The sequence below is a fragment of the Myxine glutinosa genome, unplaced genomic scaffold (genome assembly GCF_964187855.1).
Source record: "Myxine glutinosa unplaced genomic scaffold, kmMyxGlut1.1 SCAFFOLD_820, whole genome shotgun sequence".
Taxonomy (NCBI): domain Eukaryota; kingdom Metazoa; phylum Chordata; class Myxini; order Myxiniformes; family Myxinidae; genus Myxine; species Myxine glutinosa.
The window spans coordinates 93,427-120,480 of NW_027616915.1; the positions used below are offsets into that span (position 1 = coordinate 93,427).

At 44.8% G+C, this 27,054-nt stretch overlaps 1 protein-coding gene across 1 annotated transcript; it reads left to right on the forward strand.

The window, feature by feature from the left end:
* Nucleotides 1–422: 422 nt before the first annotated feature.
* Nucleotides 423–18,678, forward strand: LOC144889106 (uncharacterized). The gene is made up of 10 exons (XM_078768989.1): nucleotides 423–474; nucleotides 5,483–5,520; nucleotides 9,173–9,239; nucleotides 9,540–9,632; nucleotides 11,357–11,394; nucleotides 12,794–12,860; nucleotides 13,159–13,251; nucleotides 13,491–13,583; nucleotides 17,819–17,910; nucleotides 18,136–18,678. The coding sequence occupies exons 2-10, from the start codon at nucleotides 5,485–5,487 to the stop codon at nucleotides 18,265–18,267; spliced, it is 711 nt and encodes a 236-aa protein (XP_078625115.1). The 5' UTR covers nucleotides 423–474; nucleotides 5,483–5,484; the 3' UTR covers nucleotides 18,268–18,678.
* The last annotated feature ends 8,376 nt before the right edge of the window (nucleotides 18,679–27,054 follow it).

The window sequence follows — 27,054 nt, forward strand, 5'->3', positions numbered from 1 at the left end:
TGCGTGTCTCTGCAGTTGGTGCACAGCCCACCACCATTGGAAACAAATGCATCCTGTCTGCTGAGTACCCCAGCTCAACCAGGTATCGTATCGGGTTATTTGCATTCAGAAAAAAGGAAAAAAACAGCCATCAGGTTGTACTTTGAGTCATTTATTCCTTTAAAATAATCTCAAACACTTTTGAAGTTTTCTTTTGCAGGCCTAAAATTCTCTTTGTTTTCTCATTTCAACGCTTTCTCAAGATCGTATTGAAAATATGTTGATGAGGAAACATTGGCTCCAAAGACGAATGCATTTTTTAAGAGAACGTGTCTCTGGTCACTGTGCAATTTCCCGTCGATGAGATAGTTTTCTCCATTTTTGTTCAACCCCGTCCCAAAGACTGCAGCATCAGTGATAAGAACCACTCCACTCTGGCAAAACCCAACTTTGAACTTAAACCGGCAGCCCTGATTCACGACTGTTCATTTGAAGGTACCGTTCATTTCTTGCACCCACTCATACACTCTCTATTGGTTTTTATTCTTTGTTACGGGAATAACTTCTTTTTTTTCTTTTTTTGTATACAAGATCGAGGCTTGGGTAAGAAACCAACAAAAATCACAAAAAAAACTGATACCGGTGTGTACCCTGGATAAGAATAGGTACACCGTATCCCTGCGTGTCGTAAGAGACGAATAAGAGGGTTGGCATCAGGAAGGGCATCCGGCCATAAAAACATTGCCTCAAAAAGGGAACCATGACAATTACAACTACATATGGGCAGGGTACAGCCCGAAGTGGAGATCGGTTTCTGAGGTTTGGGACATGGAATGTAGGGACAATGACAGGGAGATCAGGAGAAGTGGTGGAAGTATTGGTCAGAAGAAGAGTGGACATATGTTGTGTGCAAGAGACGAGATGGAAGGGAAGTGGTGTGAGAATGGTGAAGGGTAGGCAGGGACAGAAATACAAGTTTGTGTGGCAAGGCTGCCCGGAGGGCGTGAATGGTGTTGGTGTCCTGTTTTCTGAGGAGTTTGTAGACAGTGTGGTGAGTGTGACTAGAGTGACGTCATCTCGGGATATGCTCCGCAGGTTGGTCGAAGCGATGAAGAAAAGGACAAGTTCTGGTGTGCGATAGAGAAGCTGATGGAAAACGTGAAAGATGAGGAAGTTGTTGTGGTAGGAGGAGACCTAAATGGACATGTGGGAAGGAGTATGGATGGTTTTGACGGAGTTCATGGGGGTTACGGATATGGTGTGAGAAATGGAGAAGGTGAAAGGATTTTGGAGTTTGCTGATGGAGCTGAATTGTTGATTTGTAATACTCAGTTCCAGAAAGAGGATAATAAGCTTGTTACATACACGTCAGGTGGGTCGACGACAACCGTTGACTACCTGATGGTGCGTAGGCGAGATAGGGGGCACCTCCGGGACACAAAGGTGATCCCGGGGGAGGAGGCTGTTTCACAGCACCACTTGGTTGTCTGCGACGTAAGGGTGAAAGGTGCGAGGAGAGCTCGGCGGGTGAAGTACCAACCGAGAATGAAGGTGTGGAGATTGAAAGAGGTGACAGTAAGGGAGGCATTAAAAGAGAGGCTGAGTAGGGTCGAGGATGATGTGGTTGAGCTTGAAAGTGGTTGGATGTCAATGAAAGCTTGTCTGTTGGGAGCCGTTGGTGAGGTATGTGGATGGACAAAAGGACCACCGAGGCACTCGGAAACATGGTGGTGGGATGATGAAGTTGGAAAGAGGATTGACGAGAAGAGGAAGAAGTTCAAGGAGTGGCAGAAGGCGAAGGGTACGGGAGCAGAAACAGCAGAGCATGAAAGTTATAAGGCAGCCAGGAAGGCTGCAAAGAAAGAGGTAGCAAAGGCGCAGGAGGCATGTAGGAAAATGTTCGGAGAACGCTTGGATTCGGAAGAGGGTCAGAAAGCAGTATTCAGGATTGCAAAGCAGATAGCGAAAGAGAGGTGTGATGTGATGGGGGTGAGTTGCTTGAAGGATGAAGTGGGACAAATCGTTGTCGACCCAGATGTAATTAAAGGAAGATGGAAAAGATATATGGAAATGCTGTTGAATACAGAGAATGAATGGGATGGCAACATAGAGAGTAACCCTGTTTTAGGACCGGCAGAGAAGATAACTGAGAAGGAAGTTGAGGAAGCGATAAAAGCAATGAAGGGTAGAAAAGCGGGAGGGCCGACGGGAGTTGTGGGAGATATGTTGAAGGCAGCAGGAAGTTGGGGTGTGAAGAGAATGACAGAGATCTGTAATCTGGTGGTGAAAGAAGGCCGCATTCCAGTGGATTGGGAACTGAGTACCCTCATTCCTCTATACAAGGGGAAAGGTGACCCTCTGGAGTGTGGCTCGTACCGAGCGATAAAGTTATTGGAGCATGGAATGAAGGTATTGGAAAGGGTGTTGGAGAGGAGGATAAGGAAGAAAGTGAAGATCGACGAAATGCAGTTTGGATTCATGCCAGGAAGAGGAACGACAGACGCGCTTTTCATTGGGAGGCAGTTGCAGGAGAAGTACATGGAGAAGAGGAAGAAGTTGTTTCTTGGGTTTGTTGATCTGGAGAAAGCATTCGATAGGGTACCACGCAAAGTATTGACATGGGCATTGAGGAAGTTAGGAGTGGAGGAATGGTTGATCAGAGTAGTGATGGCAATGTACAAAAGAGCGCGCACAGCTGTAAGGACGAAGGACGGGAACAGTGGTGAGTTTGAGGTGAAGGTGGGAGTGCATCAGGGGTCGGTACTAAGTCCACTACTATTTGTAGCTGTGATGGAGGTGCTGGCTCAGAACGTAAAGGAAGGTTTACCTTGGGAGTTGTTGTATGCAGATGATCTGGTGTTGATTGCGGAAAGTATGGATGGACTGAAGGAAAAGATGAACACGTGTAAGGAATGTATGGAGACAAAAGGTCTGAAGGTGAATATCGGAAAGACGAAGGTGATGGCAAGTGGTAAAGCATGTGGTGATGTGGAAAGAACTGGGAAGTGGCCCTGTGCTGTGTGTAGGAAGGGTGTCGGATTGAACTCCATTCAATGTACAATGTGCGCTGAGTTGGTTCATCAAAAATGTAGTGGTCTGAGAGGGTCATTAACCAGTGTGGCAGCTACATTCAAATGTAAGGTGTGCACAGCGGGAGCTGCAGATGGCGGAAATGTTGAGTTGGATCTTGGAGACGGCGTGAAGCTGGAAGGTGTGAAAACATTTTGCTACCTCGGAGACATGCTGAATGGAGAAGGTGGATCAGACTCGGCAACGGTTGCTCGAGTGAGATGTGCATGGAAGAAGTTTCGGGAACTGGGTGGCGTGCTGATGATGAGGGGAGTGTCGTTGAAGCTGAAGGGAAAGGTGTATGCTGCATGTGTGAGAAGTGTTATGATTTATGGGAGCGAGACATGGGTAATGAACGTAGAGCAGCAACGAAGGTTGGAAAGGGTGGAAATGCGAATGGTTCGGTGGATGTGTGGAGTATCGTTGAGAGAGAGGAAGACAAATGATGAATTGCGAAAGATGATGGGAATAGAGCCTGTGATTGATGCTGTGAAGAGGAACAGGTTGAGATGGTTTGGTCATGTGTTGAGGAAGGATGAAAGTGACTGGTTGAGAAGAGTGATGGAAATGAATGTAGAAGGAAGCAGAGGACGGGGAAGACCGAAAAAGACTTGGCTAAAGATGGTGGAAGAAGAAATGCGGGCAAGGGGGTTAACAAGGAGAGATGCAGAAAATAGGGCAAAATGGAGAAGATTGTCATGGGGACCGCAAGGCTAACCCCCGCTCTAGCAGGGAAAATGGCCTTTAAAATGCATGTTGTTGTTGTTGTTGTTACGGGAATTACCTTTTTTTTTTTTTTTTGTATACAAGATCGAGGCTCGGGTAAGAAACCAACAAAAATCACAAAAAAAACTGACACACAAAACATACAATAAAGGGAGCGGGAGACAAAATTGGCAGAAAGAGGGAAGCACAGAAGTACAACAGCAGAGAAAAGCGACAACGGAAGATCAACTCCGTCGGAGGGTGGGGGCTTGGGGGGGAGGAAGCATGGAAAGGTGGGGGTGGGGGGTGGGAAAGGTATAAAACACATGGACACTGCTAGAACTTCCAGGAAAGAAAGAAGTCGGTATTTCAAAAAAAAGTGGATCTGGGGTGACTTGACGGGGGTAGAAGAGATCAAGGTTTTGGATGGGGGAAGATAAGAGAGGGTGGTGAACAGCTGTTTTAAAGACATGGAGGGAGGAGTGGAATTGAAGAGAGTGAGGGAGTTTGTTCCAGATGTGGGAGTAAAGAGGAATAAAGGAGTGAACGTGAGAAGAGAGTCTAGATTTTGGCAGTTTAACCATAAGAGGGTTGCTGGCAGATCTTGTGCGACCTGCAGGAATATTTGGGGGACAGAGCACAGAGAGAGCTGGGGGAGCAAGGCCAGATAGGAGTCGGCAGAAGACAGAAAGACCACCAACCTGCCTGCGGTGAGTGAATGAAAGGTCCTCGGAGTCAGCTTCATCGCGGGAGATTCCAATGATTCTGAAAGGTTTGGTTTCAACAGCGTGAAGCCGCGCTGAATGTGAGGCAGGGGCACCAGCCCAGAGGGGAGAACAGTATTCCATTGAGCTGCGGATGAAAGCGTTGTATGTGGTGAGGAGCTCAGGTGTGCCAAGGAAGGACTTCACACGATAAAAAGCTAATCATGTGTGTTTGTGGTTTTTAATATTTTACCAGCATGGCTCTGCCACTGTTAGACTTTGTCTCGTTTCACAGTAACTGCAGACTGCGATGCAATTACATACGTTGATGTTTAAAGTTTCTGTTACATCTTATGGTCAGATGTGTGAGCCACACATGGACAGATGGCAGATGTCAAATGTCAGATGTGTCAGATGATGTTAGATGTGTGATTAACGAGCTTTTTAAAAATACATCATTGATTCATATTTAGAGTGGAAAACATTTATTTCCCCATTTGCATCATCCTGAGTTTAAAGCCTGTTGGTTTTCATTGTTTTATCCTCTCCGATAATACGTGCATATCTTGTTTATAGCTTCAGTCAGCTAAGACCATGCAGTTTTGGTATACCGTCCACCAATCCATTGACGAGCAATTTTTGCAGAGCAGCTGAGGCCATCTATTTTCCACATCCGTGTGGAGTGGGGCTAGAATTATGAGGTTGCAATAAATAGGAGATGTACTGTTCATAAGGGAACATAAGGTAGGGGAGAGTGTAGAGGAGATGGGTATCTTCTCTGATATGCAGCACGTTGCTGCGGGTTACATCATTCCTGTAGGTTGGGACAGGCATTTGTAATTTGTTCAGGGTGCCGATGATAACGCAAACCTACTCTTCATTGTAAGACACCGTGGGATATTTGCTCAGCATGGCTTTTATATTTACAGCATGGCTCTTAGATGTTCTGATGTACATCAAAGATATTGCAAACAATGGGGTTCAAAAGTTAACTTCCTGATCTTTTCCTCCAACCTATCCCAAAGCGATGAAATGGTACCAGTGGCGGCGTCAGGAAAACGAGGTGAGATGTCCATCCGAACGACTCTGCCATAATTATCCCGTCCTCCAGGTAGCGGGAGATGGGTTTTGCGTGTGTGTGCAGGTTTGCTTGTGCCTCCTGGTTATAACTTTTTTGAAACCATAAATTGAGCTTTTGTCATCAAATTTTCAAAAAGCCTTTATTGTGAGATTATGGACAACACTCATTAAAAATAGGAGCACGGGTCCTGAAACTCACATACATCAGCAGCAACTGTCAATGACGTCATCAAGTTTTGCTGCTGATGCAATGCCCTCTGAAGGTAAGGGCAGGTATTCTTTGCGTTTTAGGCCTGATTTCAACCAGTTAATGAGCGCAGAAGTTGATGCTGTCAATGCACCTTCGCTAAGCATCAGATATGAAGCATGTTGCCATGTTTCATCAAAATCATATCTTTGGTTCCCCGAAAATGACTGAAGTGTTTACAGACTCTCTGACTTTGGCTTTTGACTTTGGCTTTCACTCACTCTCTGGCTGACTGACTTACCAATGGACTCTGCTCAATCACATAAGCTCACCGGACTGAAGTCCAGGTGAGCTAATTATGTTGCAGTTTTCCTCCGTGGCATGAAGTGAAAAGTGGGGTTAAGCAATTTGTTCAGTTTGTCTGTCTGTCCACAACGTCAGTTTATGATCGAGGAACAAGTTAATCCCAATCGAACGTTATATTTTGAACACGAGTTGCAACATCAATAAGAAACTGAACATGTAATTTAACAGGACTTTGGCTCCGAATTTGTCTTGATCGCTCATGTGCTGAGTGGAGTGAGATCATATTGTCACTCTGCCTGTCTGGCAGTCAAATAGAATTGAAAACAATTTAATCATCAAACTTACTGTTTTTGAGGATGTCAGAAAGGATACAAACAAGCACAAATAACTTATTAACTCATGACATAACTAATATAATATAATAACTAATATATAATGTAATAACTAATGATCATAATATTACTCATAATAATATATAATATAATAACTAATATAACTAATAACAAATAACTAACGTGTTAACTAAGGTGGTGTGAAAGACGCTGCATCAACGGTGGTAAACTTCCAAAAAAATCTACAACTTTTAAAATCTTTTTTATCTTTTTAAAAACTTTTACTTTGTTTCAATTGAAAATATATATTTGAACACTGGAGAACACAAATCGCCCTTTTGGCCACTTTCAAAAACCTTTCCTTTAGCAGTAATTGGACAAAATATTACAGCATTTTACATCATCTTGACCAATCCAATTTGCCGCTTCCAGCCCATGTCCACGTCCTTTTTTCTCAAGAAAGCATGGCGAAAGTATTCTATGAACTCTCCAGTTGTTTTTTAAGCTGTTGTTTTCATATAGTTTCGTTCGAGTACAAATCAGATGCGGATGGGCTTTTCATTTTAAGATACATTTTTAGTTTTTTTCACTTTTATTGCTTGAGCTGTAACAAAATTAAGTTCGTCCTGTTAGCCAGTTCGTCTTGTTTGTTTCAGAATGTTTCATGTTCATTTCTATTGATCTTCACACCTTTTCACCGAAAGGACTATTGTAATCGATCTGGACGTCAGTGAGTGTGTCCACGCACAGATCTACCTTGATATAGATCGTTTACTCTCAGCCGTTCCTGAAGGGATGAGAGAGTCTATTGTCGTCTATCTGTCAGTCAGTGAGTGTAACTTCGTACAGAGATTTACTTTTGAAATAATAATTAATTATATCGTATAATTATCTAGTGGTTGGTGTTATCTATCGTATATTATGATATCGTATATTATCGATATCGTGTCGATAGAATTATCTATCGCATAATTATCTATAAGCCTGGTGTTGCCTTAGCGGTTCGGGTGCAGGCTTGGGATCATAGGATCCTGGATTCGAATCCCGATCTATCGCTGAATTAACGTCAGGGGGGTTGACTCAGCCTGTCATCCTTCCGAGGTCGGCAAATTGAGTACCAGCTTGCTGGGATGAATGATCACGGTGTGTACCCCGATTTAGAATAGGTACACCATATACCTGCGCATCATAAGAGGCGACTAAGGGTTGGCGTCAGGAAGGGCATCCTGCCATAAAAACATTGCCTCAAACAGGGAACCATGAGGTCATGGGGCCCGCAAGGCTAACCCCCGCTCTCGTGGGGAAAAATGGCGTCAAAACGATCATTCATTCATATTTCATTCAATTATCTATGATTATATGATATAACTAGCACAGCACCTGGTAGCGAGCATACCTCCGCCTGGTGAACAGTTTACGTTTTGTATCCCACTGATAGGCCGGATCTGGATTCGGACCTGAACCAAAATCTAGTCGGCTTGTTCTTGTCACCTAACCAACTCGTTCCTCCATGTTTATTCATAACTCGTCCATAACTTTTTTAAATATCAGGTTATATATCAGTTTTAACCCGATCTATCAATGGTGAAGCATCACTTAGAAAAATTAAATAATTCTCATATCCGAATCCATTTTCAGATATTCACCAAAATCGAATCCATTAGTCCTTGTCACACACACAACCTGTCTACCAAGGTTCATCCAAATCCGTCGATAACTTTTTGAGATATCCTGCTATGTATCATTTTTGGCCCAATCTCCCAATGGTGAAGAATCACATAAAAAATTGTAGTAGCCGGATCCGAATCTGGATCTTCACCAAAATCTAATCATTTCATCCTTGTCACATACGCTACCTCTCTGCCAGGTTTCGTCCGAATCCGGCCACAACGTTTTTTGAGATACTTGTTCACAAACAGACAGACAGACAGAGGTGAAAACATAACCTCCATCAACCTTTGGTCGCGGAGGTAATAATATTTCCCCGTCTCCCTCACCTCTTTTTGTCTGTTAGTTGCCGGTTAGTTTGTTCCTTTCCTGTTTCGTCCCCGCTTTTCCCCTTCCCATTCTAGCTGTGTTACATTCAGTTTGTCTACAAAATTGTACATACTTTTCTGCAAGTGCATGATGGTCTGTGGACCAATATACAATATAATCAATGTAGATTTTTTAAAAATAGGGGCAATACCCCCATGGCACTCACCTGGTAGAATAAGACAGTATTCTACACTGACTAAAGGTATTTTAAACAGTATCACAGTATTTTAAGCCAATTTCAATGGTTGCTTGGAGACAGGGCAGCATGTACAATCATATACTAAAGTAATCATAAGACTTTAAACAAGCAAACAAAAAAAATACCTATTTTAGGGGGTTAACCCTCCCTCCCCTCCTTCCCTCCATGACTACCTTAGGGCCTGATTTTTTTTTTAATTCCGTGAACAAGCTTTGATACATCACGGGTGATGAAGGTTGTGATCAAGTTTCATCGAAATAGTATGTGTAGTTTCAGAGGAAAAAGCAAATTCCTATTTTAGGGGATGGAGGGGTCAAACTTGGATCCACTTTGATCACGGTAGTCCCCCGAAGACCTCGACAAACTTGAGTTGCAGCATCCGAAATATCATTTGTGCCAAGTTTCGTCACAATCACAACAGCAGTTTTGGAGAAGAAGTTGCAAGTGTTTACGGACTGACGGATGGACGACGCGCCATCGCATAGGCTGACCGGAACTACGTTCCAGATGAGCTATAAAAAAAACATGCCAAGAAAGGTGTGCAGTGTCGTGATTTGTGTGCGTGTCTTTGCAGTTGGTGCACAGCCCACCACCTTTGGAAACGGATGCATCCTGTCTGCTGAGTACCGCAGCTCAACCAGGTATCGTATCGAGTTATTTGCATTCAGAAAAAAAGGAAAAAACAGCCATCAGGTTGCACTTTTTATCATTTATTCCTTAAAAATAATCTCAAACCCTTTTGACGTTTTCTTTTGCAGGCATAAAATTTCTTTTTGTTTTATTATTTCAGTGCTTTCTCAAGATCGTGTTGAAAATATGTTGATGAGGAAACATTGGCTCCAAAGACGAATACATTTTTTAAGAGAATGTGTCTCCGGTCATTGTGCATTTCCCCGTCGATGAGATAGTTTTCTCCATTTTTGTTCAACCCCGTCCCAAAGACTGCAACATCGGTGATAAGAACCACTCCACTCTGGCAAAACGCAACTTTGAACTAAAACCGGCAGCCCTGATTCACGACTGTTCATTTGAAGGTACCGTTCATTTCTTACACCCACTCGTACACTCTCTATTGGTTTTTATTCTTTGTTACGTGAATAACCTTCTTTGTTTTTTTTTTGGATACAAGATCGAGGCTCGGGTAAGAATCCAACAAAAATCACAAAAAAAAACTGACACAGAAAACATACAATAAAGGGAGCGGGAGACAAAATTGGCAGAAAGAGGGAAGCACAGAAGTACAACAGCAGAGAATAGGGACAACGGAAGATCAACTCCGTCGGACGGTGGGGGCTTGGGGGGGAGGAAGCAGAAAGGTGGGGGGGGGGGGGTGGTAAAGGTATAAAACACATGGACACTGCTAGAACTTCCAGGAAAGAAAGAAGTCGGTATTTCAAAAAAAAAGTGGATCTGGGGTGAATAGACGGGGGTAGAAGAGATCAAGGTTTTGGATGGGGCAAGATAAGAGAGGGTGGTGAACAGCTGTTTTAAAGACCTGGAGGGAGGAGTGGAATTGAAGAGAGTGAGGGAGTTTGTTCCAGGGATGGGAGTAACGAGGAATAAAGGAGTGAAGGTGAGAAGAGAGTCTAGATTTTGGCAGTTTAACCATAAGAGGGTTGCTGGCAGATCTTGTGCGACCTGCAGGAATATTTGGGGGACAGAGCACAGGGAGAGCTGGGGGAGCAAGGCCAGATAGGAGTCGGCAGAAGACAGAAAGACCACCAACCTGCCTGCGGTGAGTGAATGAAAGGTCCTCGGAGTCAGCTTCATCGCGGGAGATTCCAATGATTCTGAAAGCTTTGGTTTCAACAGCGTGAAGCCGAGCTAGGTGTGAGGCAGGAGCACCGGCCTAGAGGGGAGAACAGTTTTTCATTGAGCTGCGGATGAAAGCCTTGTATGTGGTGAGGAGCTCAGGTGTGCCAAGGAAGAACTTCACACGATAAAAAGCTAATCATGTGTTTGTGGTTTATAATATTTTACAAGCCTGGCTACGCTGCTGTTAGAGTTTGTCTCGTTTTACAGTAACTGCAGACTGCGATGCAATTACATACGTTGATGTTTAAAGTTTCTGTTACATCTTATGGTCAGATGTGTGAGCCACACATGGACAGATGTCAGATGTGGTCAGATGTGTCAGATGTGTGATTATCGAGTTTTTAAAAAATACATCATTGATTCATATTTGGAGTGGAAAACATTTATTTCCCCATTTGCATCATCCTGAGTTTAAAGACTGTTGGTTTTCATTGTTTTATCCTCTCCGATAATACGTGCATATCTTGTTTATAGCTTCAGTCAGCTAACACCATGCAGTTTTGGTATACCGTCCACCAATCCATTGACGAGCAATTTTTGCAGAGCAACTGAGGCCATCTATTTTACACATACGTATGGATTGGGGCGAGAATGTATGGAGTGGGGCTAGAATTATAAGGTTGCAATAAATAGGAGATGTACTGTTCATAAGGGAACATAAGGTAGGGTAGAGGGTAGAGGAGAAGGGTATCTTCTCTGATATGCAGCACGTTGCTGCGGGTTACATCATTCCTGTAGGTTGGGACAGGGATTTGTATTTTGTTCAGGATGCCGATGATAACGCAAACCTACTCTTCATTGTAAGACACTGTGGGATATTTGCTCAGCATGGCTTTTATATTTACAGCGTGGCTCTTAGATGTTCTGATGTACATCAAAGATATTGCAAACAATGGGGTTCAAAAGTTAACTTCCTGATCTTCTCCTCCAACCTATCCCAAAGCGATGAAATGGTACCAGTGGCGTCGTCAGGAAAACGAGGTGAGATGTCCATCCGAACGACTCTGCCATAATTATCCCGTCCTCCAGGTAGCGGGAGATGGGTTTTGCGTGTGTGTGCAGGTTTGCTTGTGCCTCCTGGTTATAACTTTTTTGAAACCATAAATTGAGCATTTGTCATCAAATTTTCAAAAAGCCTTTATTGTGAGATTATGGACAACACTCATTAAAAATAGGAGCACGGGTCCCGAAACTCACATACGTCAGCAGCAATCGCCAATGACGTCATCAAGTTTTGCTGCTGATGCAATGCCCTCTGTCGGTAAGGGCAGGTATTTTTTTGCGTTTTCGGCCTGATTTCAACCAGTTAATGAGCGCAGATGTTGATGCTGTCAATGCACCTTCGTTAAGCATCAGATATGAAGGATGAGGTCAAGTTTCATCAAAATCATATGTTTGGTTCAACCGAAAATGACTGAAGTGTTTACAGACTCTGACTTTGGCTCTTGACTTTAGCTTTCACTCACTCTCTGGCTGACTGACTTACCAATGGACTCTGCTCAATCACATAAGCTCACTGGATTGAAGTCCAGGTGAGCTAATTATGTTACATTTTTATTCCGTGGCATGAAGTGAAAAGTGGGCTTAAGCAATTTGTTCAGTTTGTCTGTCTGTCCACAACGTCAGTTTATGATCGAGGAACAAGTTAATCCCAATCGAACGTTATATTTTGAACACGAGTTGCAACATGAATCAGAAACTGAACATGTAATTTAACAGGACTTTGGCTCCGAATTTGTCTTGATCGCTCACGTGCTGAGTGGAGTGAGATCATATTGTCACTCTGCCTGTCTGGCAGTCAAATAGAATTGAAAAGAATTGAATCATCAAACTTACTGTTTTTGAGGATGTCAGAAAGGACACAAACAAGCACAAATAACTAATTAAGGAAGAACAGAACTAATATAATATAATAATTAATATATAATGTAATAACTAATAACAATAATATTACTCATAATAATATATAATATAATAACTCATATAACTAATAACAAATAACTAACGTGTTAACTAATGTGGTGTGAAAGACGCTGCATCAACGGTGGTAAACTTCCCAAAAAATTCTTCAACTTTTAAAATATTTTTCATCATTTTTGAAAACTTTTACTTTGTTTCAATTGAAAATATATATTTGAACACTGGAGAATACAAATCGTCCTTTTTGCCACTTTCAAAAACCTTTCCTTTGGCAGTAATTGGACAAAATATTACAGCATTTTACATCATCTTGACCAATCCAATTTGCCGCTTACAGCCCATGTCCATGTCCTTTTTTCTCAAGAAAGCATGGCGAAAGTATTCTATGAACTCTCTAGTTGTTTTTAAAGCTGTTGCCAAGAAGGGTGTGCAATGTCGTAATTTGTGTGCGTCTCTGCAGTTGGTGCACAGCCCACCACCTTTGGAAACGGATGCATCCTGTCTGCTGAGTACCCCAGCTCAACCAGGTATGGTATCGAGTTATTTGCATTCAGAAAAAAAGGAAAAAACAGGCATCAGGTTGCACTTTGTGTCATTTATTCCTTAAAAATAATCTCAAACTCTTTTGAAGTTTTCTTTTGCAGGCCTAAAATTTCTCTGTTTTCTCATTTCAACGCTTTCTCAAGATCGTATTGAAAATATGTTGATGAGGAAACATTGGCTCCAAAGACGAATACATTTTTTAAGAGAATGTGTCTCTGGTCGCTGTGCAATTTCCCGTCGATGACATAGTTTTCTCCATTTTTGTTCAACCCCGTCCCAAAGACTGCAACATCGGTGACATGAACCACTCCAATCTGGCAAAATCCAACTTGAAACTCAAAGCAGCAGCCCTGATTCACGACAGTTCAGCTGGAGGTACTGTTCATTTCTGACACCCACTCGTACACTCTCTATTGGTTTTTATTCTTTGTTACGTGCATTACTTTTTTTCTTCTTTTTTTTGTTTACAAGATTGTATTGAAAATATGTTGATGGATGAGGAAACATTGGCTCCAAAGACGAACACATTTTTTAAGAGAATGTGTCTCTGGTCACTGTGCAATTTCCCGTCGATGACATAGTTTTCTCCATTTTTGTTCAACCCCGTCCCAAAGACTGCAACATCGGTGTTATAAACCACTCCACTCCGGCAAAATCCAACTTTACACTCAAACCGGCAGCCCTGATCCACAACTGTTCCTCTGGAGGTACCGTTCATTTCTTACACCCACTTGTACACTCTCTATTGGTTTCTATTCTTTCTTTCGTGAATGACATTATCACAATTTTTATTGTTAATTTATCTAAGGCTTACATGGAGGAGTTCGTATTACACATATTTCACTGGTGTGCACACTCATTTTAAGCTGTCTAGCCTGGGTTTGAATTTTTTTCTTTCTTGGTATACAAGATTGAGGCTCGTGTAAGAGCTAACATTAATGACAAAAAAAACAAACGGACACATACAGTCACTTGAAAAATTAAGTACACCCCATGTACAGTTTTGGCTTTTTCAACATATTTCAACATACTGCTATTTGATCTTCATTTCAACAATATTGATAGATAAAGGTGATATAATATAACAAATATCATGAAACATTTCCATTTTGTCGTCCATTGTATAATTTAAATAAACATAAATGCAAATTTCGCATGTGGAAAAAGTAAGTACACCCTTGGCTCTAATAGGTGGTATTGCCCCCTTTGGCAGAAACAACCTCAAGTAGGCGTTTCTTATAACTGTCTACCAGTCTCTGACATCGACTCGGATAAATTTTTGCCCACTCCTCCATGCACAATTCTTTCAGCTGTGCGATGTTTGAGGGGTTTCTTGCATGCACAGCTCGTTTCAAATCCCCCCACAACATATCGATGGGATTTAGATCCGGGCTTTGACTTGGCCATTCCAGAACCCTCCATTTCTTTCTTTTCAGCCATTCCTTGGTGGATTTACTGGTATGCTTAGGGTCATTGTCATGTTGCAAGGTCCACCTTTGGTTGAGCTTCAACTCTCCAACAGATGGCCTCACATTATCCTCAGGCACCCTCTGGTACAATGAAGAATTCATAGTGGATTCTATTATGGTGAGCTGCCCAGGCCCTGATGCAGCAAAGCTGCTCCAAACCATAATATTTCCACCACCATGCTTTACAGTTGGTATCAGGTTCTTGTGGTCAAATGCTGTCTTTGGTTTTCGCCAAACATGTCTTCTGGTACTGTGGCCAAATAGCTCTACCTTTGACTCATCTGTCCAGAGCACATTGTTCCAGAAGTGCTGGTCTTTGCCTAGGTGTTCATTGGCAAACTTTAGTCTTGCCCTGATGTTCTTTCTGGACAGCAAAGGTTTCCTCCTGGCACACCTCCCATGTAGATCAAATTTGTGCAGCCTCTTTCTAATGGTAGACTCGTGCACTTTGACATCAACAGTGGCTAGAGCTACCTGTAGGTCCCGTGATGACATTCTGGGGGTTCTTAGAGACTTCTTTCAGCATCTTGCGGTCTGCTCTCGGGCTGAATTTGCTGGGGCGGCCTGGCCTGAACAAGTTGGCAGTTGTTTGGAATCTTCTCCACTTGTCGATGATCTTCCGGACAGTCGAACGATTGATTTCAAATTGTTTGGAGATCTTTTTAAATCCCTTCCCAGACTCGTAGGAATATATAACCTTCTTTCTGAAGGCCTCAGAGAGCTCTTTTGATCTAGGCATGGTGATGCCGCACACTTCAACAACAAAGAGCAAACCAAACTAAATGTCTGAGGTTTAAATAAGACAGGTTCCTCCAAGATCCTCTCTAACGATGTTCTAATCATTTGCACCTGAGCTGGTGCACCTGATTCTAATTTTAGGTATTTGAAGTCGTGATAAATGTAGGGGTGTACTTACTTTTTCCACATGCGAAATTTGCATTCATGTTTATTTAAATCATACAATGGACTACAAAATGTAAATGTTTCATGATATTTGTTATATTATATCACCTTTATCTATCAATATTGTAGAAACTAGGGCATGCCCGTACTATATCTATATCTAAAATTATATCCCCCCCCCTCTATTTACATGAAATGGTTTGGTCCAAAGCGAACGGCTTGCGAGTGGTGACAATCCCCCCCCTCTATTTACATGCAATGGTTTGGTCCAAAGCGAACGGCTTCCGGAGTTTGGTAAAGAAATCGCCATCGCGTGCACAAACGCGCAGGAAAGCGAATGAATCGCAAATTCGTTTTTATTAGTTGTAAAACATAGTTTAACGCCAACATAGTTTGCAAACGTGAAATAAATGAATACGCTCTCAAATGTGCCATCCGAGGCAGAGTGTGCCCGCCACGTTCGGCACACGCGATCGTTCGCTGCTCTCTGATTGGTTGAATCGTTTTTTGGACATAGCTCGGTAAGTAATTGTCCGATTAATATGAAACCTTGAAAAGGCACATCCTCGGGTCCCCAGCAATATACCTGGCAAGTTAAAAGTATATCGGACCCGTGGTTGTCGAGAAACAGCGGTCACAGACAAACGTACAGACAGAGATTACTGGAATTATAGATAGACTAGGGCATGCCCGTACTATATCTATATCTAAAATTATATCCCCCCCCTCTATTTACATGAAATGGTTTGGTCCAAAGCGAACGGCTTGCGAGTGGTGACAATCCCCCCCCTCTATTTACATGCAATGGTTTGGTCCAAAGCGAACGGCTTCCGGAGTTTGGTAAAGAAATCGCCATCGCGTGCACAAACGCGCAGGAAAGCGAATGAATCGCAAATTCGTTTTTATTAGTTGTAAAACATAGTTTAACGCCAACATAGTTTGCAAACGTGAAATAAATGAATACGCTCTCAAATGTGCCATCCGAGGCAGAGTGTGCCCGCCACGTTCGGCACACGCGATCGTTCGCTGCTCTCTGATTGGTTGAATCGTTTTTTGGACATAGCTCGGTAAGTAATTGTCCGATTAATATGAAACCTTGAAAAGGCACATCCTCGGGTCCCCAGCAATATACCTGGCAAGTTAAAAGTATATCGGACCCGTGGTTGTCGAGAAACAGCGGTCACAGACAAACGTACAAACGTACAAACGTACAGACAGAGATTACTGGAATTATAGATAGATGAAGATCAAATAGCTGTATGTTGAAATGTGTTGAAAAAGTCAAAACTTTACATGGGGTCTACTTACTTTTTTATGTGACTGTAAGACGAAATAAAGGGAGTGGGAGACAAGATGGGGAAAGACGGGGAAGCACACAAGTACAACATTTGAGAGCAGGGACATCGGGAGATCTGTGGGAGGGAGAGGGCTTGGAGAGAGGAGGCATGGGAAGGGGGTGGAGTGTGAAACACACATGGACAGAGCTCGGACTTGCAGGAAAGAAGTTTGTATTTCATTAAAGTGGATCTGGGGTGAATTAACTGGGGTAGAAAAGATCAAGGTTTTGGATGGGGGAAGATAAGAGATGGTGGTGAACAGCTGTTTTGAAGACCTGGAGGGAGCAGTGGGATTGAAGAGAGTGAGAGAGTTTGTTCCAGAGGTGGGAGAAAAGAGCAATGAAAGAGTGAAGTTGAGCAGAGAGTCTTGATTTTGGCAGTTTCACCAGAAGAGGGTTGCTGGCAGATCTTGTGCGACCTGGAGGAGTATTTTGGGGGACAGAGCACAGACAGGGCTGGGGTGGGGGGGGGGGGGGCTCGGCCAGATAGAAGTCGGTAGAAGACAGAAAGACCACCAATTTCGACCCAGCTATGAAATGGCATTTTGGCGTTTCATGGGCAGGACGATACATCAATGTGTGTGCCGGCCCTTGGATGGACATTGAACTGGCATCACATCTGCCACCATTTATTGGTTGACATTGAAGATCCCGCAGTGTCCTTCGCGAAGAGTAGGCGAGCTATTGCACCCTCAGGCAATGATGCTGCCCTGCAGCCTTGGGTTGCATACAAACGAAGATCACTGGGAGGATGGAGAGATCGGTGTTTTTGCCTTGGATGACATTACAGGGGTGAGTGTGAAAAATAAAAAATGCATTTGGGATTTGGCCCCCCGCTCAAAGGATCACGAGCGATGTTCTTGGATGGGAACACCACACACATCGGTTTATTTGGATTATTTTGAACATTATGCTATTCGGCAAGTCACAATGTGTGCTGAAAGGGTTGTCTGCTTTTTGAGTTGTTCCACTCATACATACATAATTAGATCACATGACTGTGTGTAGATGACCTCATAAGGGACATTTGCACAATTCTTTACAGAATATTTCACCTTTAAAACACTGGAATGCAGATAAATGTTTTTTTTCTTAAAGCAAAACATTGTCTGATTTTTGCATTACAAATGTGTTGTTTAGTCATGCGGTGCATGCCCGTCTGCTAGACAAGATATAGCTGGCTGTTGCTCTTGTTTTAAGTGGTTATTTTACCTCAACTCACCCCTGCAAACAGGTGGTCGTCATCCGATGAGAGCAAATAAAAACATCCAGCAAGATGACTCTGGGTCCATCATGCCTGTGCCACTAAAGTTGGTGGATTACTTTGTACGTACTTACATCATCTTTGCCATCCACTTTGCCTTCACTCATTACATACCTGCCTGACTCAAAGGAACCAAGCAAACCGATTACTGTGCAAACCAGACCGCTCTACGTACATACACTGCATTCTTATATTTATGATGTACATGATGGTGATTTTTTTTTACTAATCCAAACTCTGATCTCCATCCATCATTATTTCCACCATGATCCCCACAACCTCTAAAGGCACATCCATCCTCCATCTACATGCAGCGCGTATCATCTTTGACCTTTCCTAGAAGCCCATGGTATTCACTGATCCAACGCTCACGACAGCAAGTGATGCTGCCAACGTGGCTGTTTCTGTACCAACTGTGACGTCCGACCGCAGAACTACATCACATCATGTCTTTCGCCGACTTCTACTCCACTTTCCTTGCATTATTTGGTCTGTGACACTTACTAGGTTCTCCTCCTTCATCATCACACATGCCCACACGGCCACATCACCTCAACCTTTTCCTCATCCCTTCTATCATTCATTGTAAAATAGGGAAAGATGATATGATTGATGGTTGGGATTACTCAAAGATAATCACTGCTATGATTTCTGGAGGAATGTAGACTCTACACTTTTTTGATACCTCACCAAACTGGCATACAGTTCCTCTGCACTGGCAGCTGTAATCATAAGGTTATCTGCAAACAACAATTCCAATGGCAAGCCTCTTCTTGCATGTGCATACAGTACATGGATTACTTCAATAAAGAGTACAGCAGACAGATGACAAAATTGTGCCTTTGATGATAAAACCAAGCCACTTGGCATGATGTAAGGAATATTAAATATATCCCGAGGGAATATTGTTGGCTATTGGGCCATTGCACATTTGTCCTGTGGCAGCCATTGCGGTGAAACTGATTGAAACCATAAACATAATGACACAAGCAATCCTGCTTCAAACTGTATACATCACGTTCATTCGATCTGAAAAATACCAAACAAAAAAGGCATTTTACATTAGGTCATGAAACATTAGGTGATGAAACTTCTATTGACGTTGGGTCATGAAACATATATCTTGACGATCATCATGACTTCGACAAATCATTAATTGCACAAATCGATCATCCATCTTACTATAATTCACCAAATGTCCGTCCGTCTGTCTGTCTGTCCGTCCGCTCCCAGGTACCGCAAAAACGGCTGAACCGATCGCAACGATACACCTCCATGCCCGTGGGATTCCCACGTGTGACCCCACTAGTATTCATAATACAATGTCCAACACAGTACAACGTTCATTATAAGAAACAACATTGATGCACAATGTCCACCATTTGTCCATAAAAGCATCACTTTTCCATTCATAAACTCACTTCTTTGGAAGGATGCTGGTAGGCCTATCTCTCGGTTTAGCAAACAAAAGCAGTTTAAGATGAACACTCTCTAAACTACATGGTCCAATTTCCTTCAAACTCTGCAAGCACCGTCTCCACAGATGACATATTTTTCTGGTCTACCCACCGAGTTAGAGACATCACGACTTTGAGATTGTTCCACACTCGTGTACACGTGGTCACATGACGTTGTTTGCATCGACCTCACAAAGTGTGTCACAAAAAAACATTATTCCCAAATATCATCCATTTTGATTTCCTCCATGAAACATCTTCCCCCCGATGGGGAATACACCTCATCTAGTCAGCTAGTTACCTTCTGCTGGATATATAACAGCAATCTTCGTGATTGGTCGCCGATACTCAGTTGACCATTCTGTGCCTTACTTTGACATTCCTGATTTTTTTCCGTCAGAACCAGGATACACCTGGACAACACTCCACATATTCCACTTTCTTCTGACAGCATTTGCGTCAAAAAGCATGACCACATCCTCTTCATGAACATTTAGTCTCTCCACATTCCTCATTTTTGTGGCACCAACAATGGGAACATGTTTCTGGTCCAGCGTCTCCAAAGCGAATCGACTACCTTTTACACACACTCGACTCGATGCCTCGGATTGCGTGTCTCTCTGAAGGGTCCTTGAGGGACTTCACTCGATGCTCATCTGAGCAGCATATCGTTTGGGCACAGATACACTCCACCATCTGGGTAATTGGGAACATGGCCAATGGCACATTGGTTGGCTAGGTTTGCTACATTCAGGCATGTGTATAGCTCAAAGGGCGTTAAAACCTGATCTCCGATGGCCTTTCTCAGTGCAAACTTACAGCCTTTCACCAGGGATTCCGCAGAGCCATTCTGGTGTGACGCTGCTGGGGTGATAAACCTCCAATCCATACCTCGTTCTGCACAAAACTCTCAAAGTTGATCATCACTCCATCCCTTTATCTCTCTACATTATAAAAGAAAGTTTTTGTTTGTTTGTCTGCGCAAGCTAATCTCCTGAACGGTGAAAGATAGAAGGAAACCTCTCATATATAGGTTCTCAAAGTGGTCCCTACACGTGATCCAAACTCTGATCTCCATCCATCATTATTTCCACCATTATTACCCCCCAGTGGGCACTGGGAACTTTCAGGGGGGCGCTCGAGAGTCCACGGGTGGTAGGGGGGCACTGGCAATGATTTGGGGGGCACTGGCGATTTAGAGGAGCAGCGGTGATTTGGAGCACTCATTGGGCTTCCTGCAGTCTGAACAGGTTACCCAGCGCCATTCGGCAAATTGGCCATCCAATCAACGACCACATTCTTTCCCCCTTCGCATGGTTTTTATGATCCCATATTCGCTGATGTCGTGTCGGTATTTTCTTGTCCATACATGCTCATGCAACAAACATGATAGTGTGTGACACCAGCGAAATACTATTGCTTGCCACAACACTAATTTTTGTCACGTGGTGCCATTTCAACCAATCGGCTTGCAAGAATCTTTTTATGCAGGATATAATACTGTTGCAGTTTTAGAACCCACACTTTCTTTTAAATATCCCATCATTAAAAGGTTAAAGGTTGCACCCCAGAGTTAGGCCACAAGCAACACATAGGCCACCATAGGACTTCAGTTATTTCATTAGTATGTGTTTAGATAAGGCCGTGTTTCCAATAGTTGAATCTGCGTTGTGCCAATTAAATAAGAGTAGGTCCCCAATCCATTCATTTTGCAATCTCCCTCTCCAAGCGACGCCATTACACGCCCTCCAGTCTGCCCTATGGTTCGCCCAATTTGATACGCGCCTCTGCCAGCAGCGGCAGCCTTCGCTGCCTGTGCGCTCGCTCAACGCCGCCATAAGACACGCGGTGAGGCCCGAGAAAGGGAGCGGAACGCCAAGAAGAGGGTGTGGCCACATCATCCAGCCGTCAAAGGCGGAGCCGGTAAGCCCTCACCAGCCAACCAGGGCTGAAGGAACTTCTCCGACAGGCTTGGCTTTTGGGCTCGTGGAGCGTTTTGCTGGTCGAGATATATAAGCGAGCGCAAAGCCCTTTCAAGGACTGGTTGGAGGCGTGCGCGTTGTAACAGGACTCTTTCTGGACGAATGCGTTTTAATTGCTTTGCGAAGGGACTTTACCGGGAGAGCGCACCTTTGGCTTACTTCATGAGATATACGGCGCGCTGATTAAGAGGACTTTGGAGAGGGGGCGTTTGGCACGAGAGCACATATTACGTATGCAGCGTACCAGCTTCCCCCCGTTATATACATTGTCCGGACGCGTTCCACTATACGCGGAGCTGCCTGCCAGGTTTCGCCGCTGGACCAAAGCCTGGACTGGGGCCGACCGGAGCCTGGACCCAATCGCCGGACCTTCCACCCAACCATCTACAATCCCCGTGTGAGTGTGTATGTTTGTCCTGGGTACTAAGAATAAGACTGTTTTAAGACTGCCCTGTGTAACTGCTTCTTCCTCTTCCTATCCTGTACATTCTTTCGTTTCCTCTTCTCCTTCTTGTACATTGTGAATAAATTGCCCTGTTCTTTCTTGGTTTCCTCTTATCCGATCGCATCCTTCTTTTCTATCATTGGGTAAATGTGGCATGATAGTAACCGCTTATAATCGGGTTTAGTCCCATTGTTAACGGCTCGGATCGCGGATTGCTATCTGCTCGGCATTTTCCATCATATCCGTGGTTCGAGCGGGAGTTATTTCCCTGCTTTACGGTCGGGTTAGTAAGTAGGTATTTGTGACTACTTTGACCAATAACCCTACCTAATACCGACCGGAAGGAGCGTATAACTTCCAGGACTCGGGTCGGCAGGACTCGGGTCGGCCAGATAGAAAGACAAGGGGATTAACTCCCCCCCCCCCCCCACCCCTCATAAGGGGAGAGCGCTGATGTCCGAGATCCGTAACAATTGGTAGTCAGGAGTTGGGATTTTGAACCTGGGACTAAATTTGCTTGACAAAATTTTGGACACCAATTGTGCTATTGGCCGCAACAATTGGTGTCGGGGAGTGGGATTTGGACCCGAACCAAATTTTTTATATTTTGAAAAAATTTGGTCAATTACGAGCGGCCGAAATTTTATATAACATCTAAATTTTGAATCATGCCATGGATAACCATTGCGATCGGATGTGGGGGGAAATGAGGGGGTAGAGGAAGGGTTAGAATTAACCCAGGACCCCAGGGAAGAACAATTGGGAGAGATGGAGGAGGAAAATGAAGAAGGTGCGGTAGTGGGGGTTGCAGGCGCACAAAATGGCGGCGCCTCGCACGTGGCGACGAGGGCCGTGCCCTCTGCGCAAGTGGGATGGACGGATATGCAAGCTCTCATGGCGCAGATTCAGGCAGCCATACAAATGGCGGGGGACAGGACGCAGGAACAAATTGGGGGATTGAGTAAGGAGATGGGAGAAATGAGGGCCGATAGTAAGCAATTGGGAAATCAAATTGGGGGATTGAAAGAGGGGTTAAGTAATTTGGAAAACAGAATGGGGGAGCAATTGGGAAGTCAAATTGGCGGGATTAGAAAGCAAATTGGGGGGATTCGAGAACAAATTAGGGGGCCATTTGAAGGTCGTGGGTGGCCAAGCCCAGGAAATAAATGAGGGGTTAGCGAGGGAGAAAGCCAGATATGAGATAAAACAGATGGGGAAGGACAGAGACAGCAGATCAAGCGGAAAGGTTGCGGGGGTATGCGATGGGGTAGCGCGGCTTGAGAAGCGCGGGGAAAGCGAGGCTGAGCAAGGCATGGTTACGTGGACCGGGGTAGAAATCACGACTCGGGGGATAGAGAAGCCGATGACCGCAGAATTAGAAAATTTGATTTTATAAGCGCCAGCGGTCGTCGAGCTTAATAAAGAAAAAGAATTAATTCAAATTGAAAAAGAAATAACCGAAATTGGGATTGGAGAGACGGCAGGCATAGGGGCATTATCGGAGATGGAGATGGAATGCGCGCAAAGTTTGGAGCGCGGGGAGCGACCTTGCGGGGTCAGCGCGGGGCTGAACCGGCCGGGCCCCCACAGTACATTACCCCCAAGGGGCTCTCATGCCTCCCCGGTCCCTCCAACAACTACCCCTGTTGGTGTCGATGCATGGGTCACACCTCCGCAACCCGCTACCCATTCCATACCACCACAACCTTGCTCACCCACACCTCGCACCTCTCGTTCCATACCCTCCGGACCAGCCATACACCTCACTCTTGGCCTCTCACGAACATCCGGGTCTATCTCGACCCCCAAGCTTATTAAATCACCTGGCGCATCATACGCACGACCATATTGGTCACCACTTACACCGGGTCCTCTTTCTCTTCGCTTCTCCTCCATCACCTGCGAATCCCTCATCCGGTTAATGAGCACATCATCACGATCCGAACACAGACTTTGGACCAATTCTTTTACTTCCTCCTTTATCTCTTTCTTATCCTCTCTCCGTCGCTTTTTAATTTCGCTCACCCCTTCTTCCACTTCTTCTAATTTCTGCTTCACCTCCTTCATCTCCTCGTGCGCCCCTTTAAGTTCTTCCTCTAACTCCATTTTTATTTTTTTCGATGTGCTCCCGCACCTCCCGCTCTTTAACCTCCATCACCTCTACCACCTTGTCCATTTTCCTCGTCAGGTCCTCATGTACCGTCTGACACTCTTTTTTAATTACCCCTACGTCCTTTTTCATCTCCTTCTGTGTCGATTTTAAACCCTCTATTACCGCTGTGTTCTTCTTTACCTGGTCCCCCAACTCCTTTTGTCCCACTGTCAGTTGTTCTACTCCCAGCGTCAACTCCTCTATACCCCCTTGCAATTTTACAGTCCCCTTTCTCACCTCCTTCTCCATGCGCTCCTTACAGTGCCTCACCTCCTCGCGCACTCCTCCGACCTCCTCACTCACACCTCTTCTGATCTCCTCTCCCATCACTTGCATCTCCTGCCCAGATGCCACCCTCATCTGCTCCATTTCCTCCCTGTGAGCATCCAGTTTGGTTTCTACCCCCATTCTGACCCCCTCTATCTGCTGCCCCATTTGTTTAACTTCCCTTTCCGCTTGGTCCCTCATGTCCCTCAATTTGCCTTCCATCCTGTTTTCTAACCCCTCTAACCCCTTTTGCATCCCTTCCATTTGATTCTCTTGAGCGGCCATTCTGTTTTCTACCCCCATTAACCCATTTTTCACCTCTTTTATTCCGTTGTCTAACCCCTCACCGGTACCCCTCGCTTCGTCCCTCATTGCCCCCATTTGGCCCTCCAATCGCTCACCCTGAGCATCCATCCGGTTCCCCATTACCCCCATTTGGTTTCCCATTACCCCCATTTGGCCCTCCAATCGCTCACTCAATCGCTCAATTTGGCTCCCCATACTCATCTGTACAGCTGCCTGTAGCTGCGCAATGAGGGCCTGCATGTCAATCGGCTGCATGTTAAAGCCCGTTGATACAGCGGGCTCGGCTACCGCGCGCTCTTGCGAGGCGCCATTTTGCGCGCCCGCAACGTCGGGCGCAACGACGCTATTTTGTGCGTCTGCTACCCTCACTGCTTCGCTCTCCTCTTGTCCCTCATTTTGGTCCTGGATCGACCCTGCCTCACTCTCCTCTACCGGACCCCAGCCGACTTGGTCTGCCATAGCGCGACTTTCAAAATTCGGGTTTTTATATTTTGTAAAACACAATCAAATTTCGCCGTTATAATTTCGAGCGCGTAAAACGCGCTCCGGATCGAATCTCACTCCTCGACACCAATTGTTACCCTAATGGTACAATTGGTGTTCCAAAATTTGGGCTAAATGAATTTAGTCCCAGGTCCGAATCCGACACTCCTGACACCAATTGTTACGGACACGACTTAGATGTTATGATGGGCCGAGCGGAATGGCCGCCGTGTTCGCACAAGTTACCCGATTATACTCGAACGTTGGCCGAGTCGCGCTACGCTAGATCAATTGAGGAAAGGACACAGCGGCTGGGTTAAAATGACACGACACCAGGGGTACGGTTCTCAAGACCTCCGGAGGAGGTTATAATATTGCGGAAGGTTAGATTACAAGGATGAGAGAGACAGCATAGAAAGATAGGCACTTAGACACACTTATCTTATTCTCGACAGACCACAGATAAACGGGACAAAACTGACTCACACGGGGATTGATGGCAAGGAGGGGCAGGTATTCGATGGCTCAAGGTGCACCTTGGCTCAGGGGCAAATCGACCCGGTCCAGTCCAAAGATGCGGGGAGGTCGCTCAGCGCTCGGAGGTCGCGACTTGTCTTTCCAAGCTGGGGGCGCATCTGACTTCACGTCCGGTCAGTCGCTGCGTATATCCGGCGGGGAGTGACACGCCCTCGGCTCGTTAGCTCCGCCCCAGATGGAATCGGCCCGCCGCTTCTTATTGGCTGCGGGGGGTTACCGGGCTCCGCCCTTGACGAGGAGCTGACAGCCAGCCCCTTCGTGGTAACCCCGTAACCTGGAGCACATGGGCCATGGCGGCTAACCGAGCCGGAGTGAGGACGCCCACTCCCCGCACCGCGGCCGCGCCACCCCCGCTGTGGTTGTAGTTGTTGTTGTTCCTTGAGATGATGGGAGGATGCGGAGATGAGGTTGGGGGGAGGTATTGGGAGGTCCTAAACTCACTACTGGTGCCATACAATCACATTCTGGTGCAACGAAGAGTCAGAATTAATGGAAACGAGTCGTTAACTGACATAGACTAAGAATAACTAGCAAGATGTCCGAAAGTTGTCTACGTGGGATGCGGTGGACCTGGGCACGACATTTAATGGGGGAAGAAGGGGAAGGTCGGTTCTACAGAGTGTTGTTTACAGACAATGGGACTAGGGAATGGGGGATTGGGGATAGTTGGGGAGTATTGGGGAAATAGGGGAATATTTACAAGTGGATATGGAGGCCAAATCCCATATCCGCAACAATATATATATATATATATATATGTTGGAACCCATCTGTGGATCGGTCCCATCGGCCGATGGGTCTGACCCATCTGTGGATGCACGAGAAATGACAATGCAGACCCATCGGCCGATGGGTCTGCGCCATCTGCGGATGTGTTGTTCACCTTGAAGGAATGTGTTGACAGAATGGTGCTCTTCAATCAGGTACACAGTCATTGGAATTACATGTGGTAGGAATTTAACAGAGATGATTTTTAAATGTTTAACAGATTAAACCACATGTCAGGGACTGCTTTATAAACATTTATGACATCAATTGCTTATTTTTAGGTTCAAATAAACATACTCATCCACCATTGATGCATAGGAAACACAGATGGGTTCACCTTCAAGGTGAACAACACATCCGCAGATGGCGCAGACCCATCGGCCGATGGGTCTGCATTGTCATTTCTCGTGCATCCACAGATGGGTCAGACCCATCGGCCGATGGGACCGATCCACAGATGGGTTCCAACATATATACTGAAACGCAAAAGAAACTTACCACCTTTGAAACCTTTAAATATCAACAATAACACTGCGTGTAGTAAATGTGTGAACTTATTTGTGGACAATAGTGTCCTCACTGTCAGACAAAACGGTCACGGATGGTCACTTGAACCTTCAATGGTCACTTCATAGCACAGCTGTTGAACAGCCGTTTTGACTGTCAGTGATTAGCCAAGGGGTACGGGATGATTTTAATGAGCTGCACGTGATGTCTTGATATTGGCTTTAAAAAGGCCAGTGCAAAATGGGCATTTCAATCAACATGCCACGATTGTCAAGGGATAAACGGCAGCGTGCCCTGGGCAT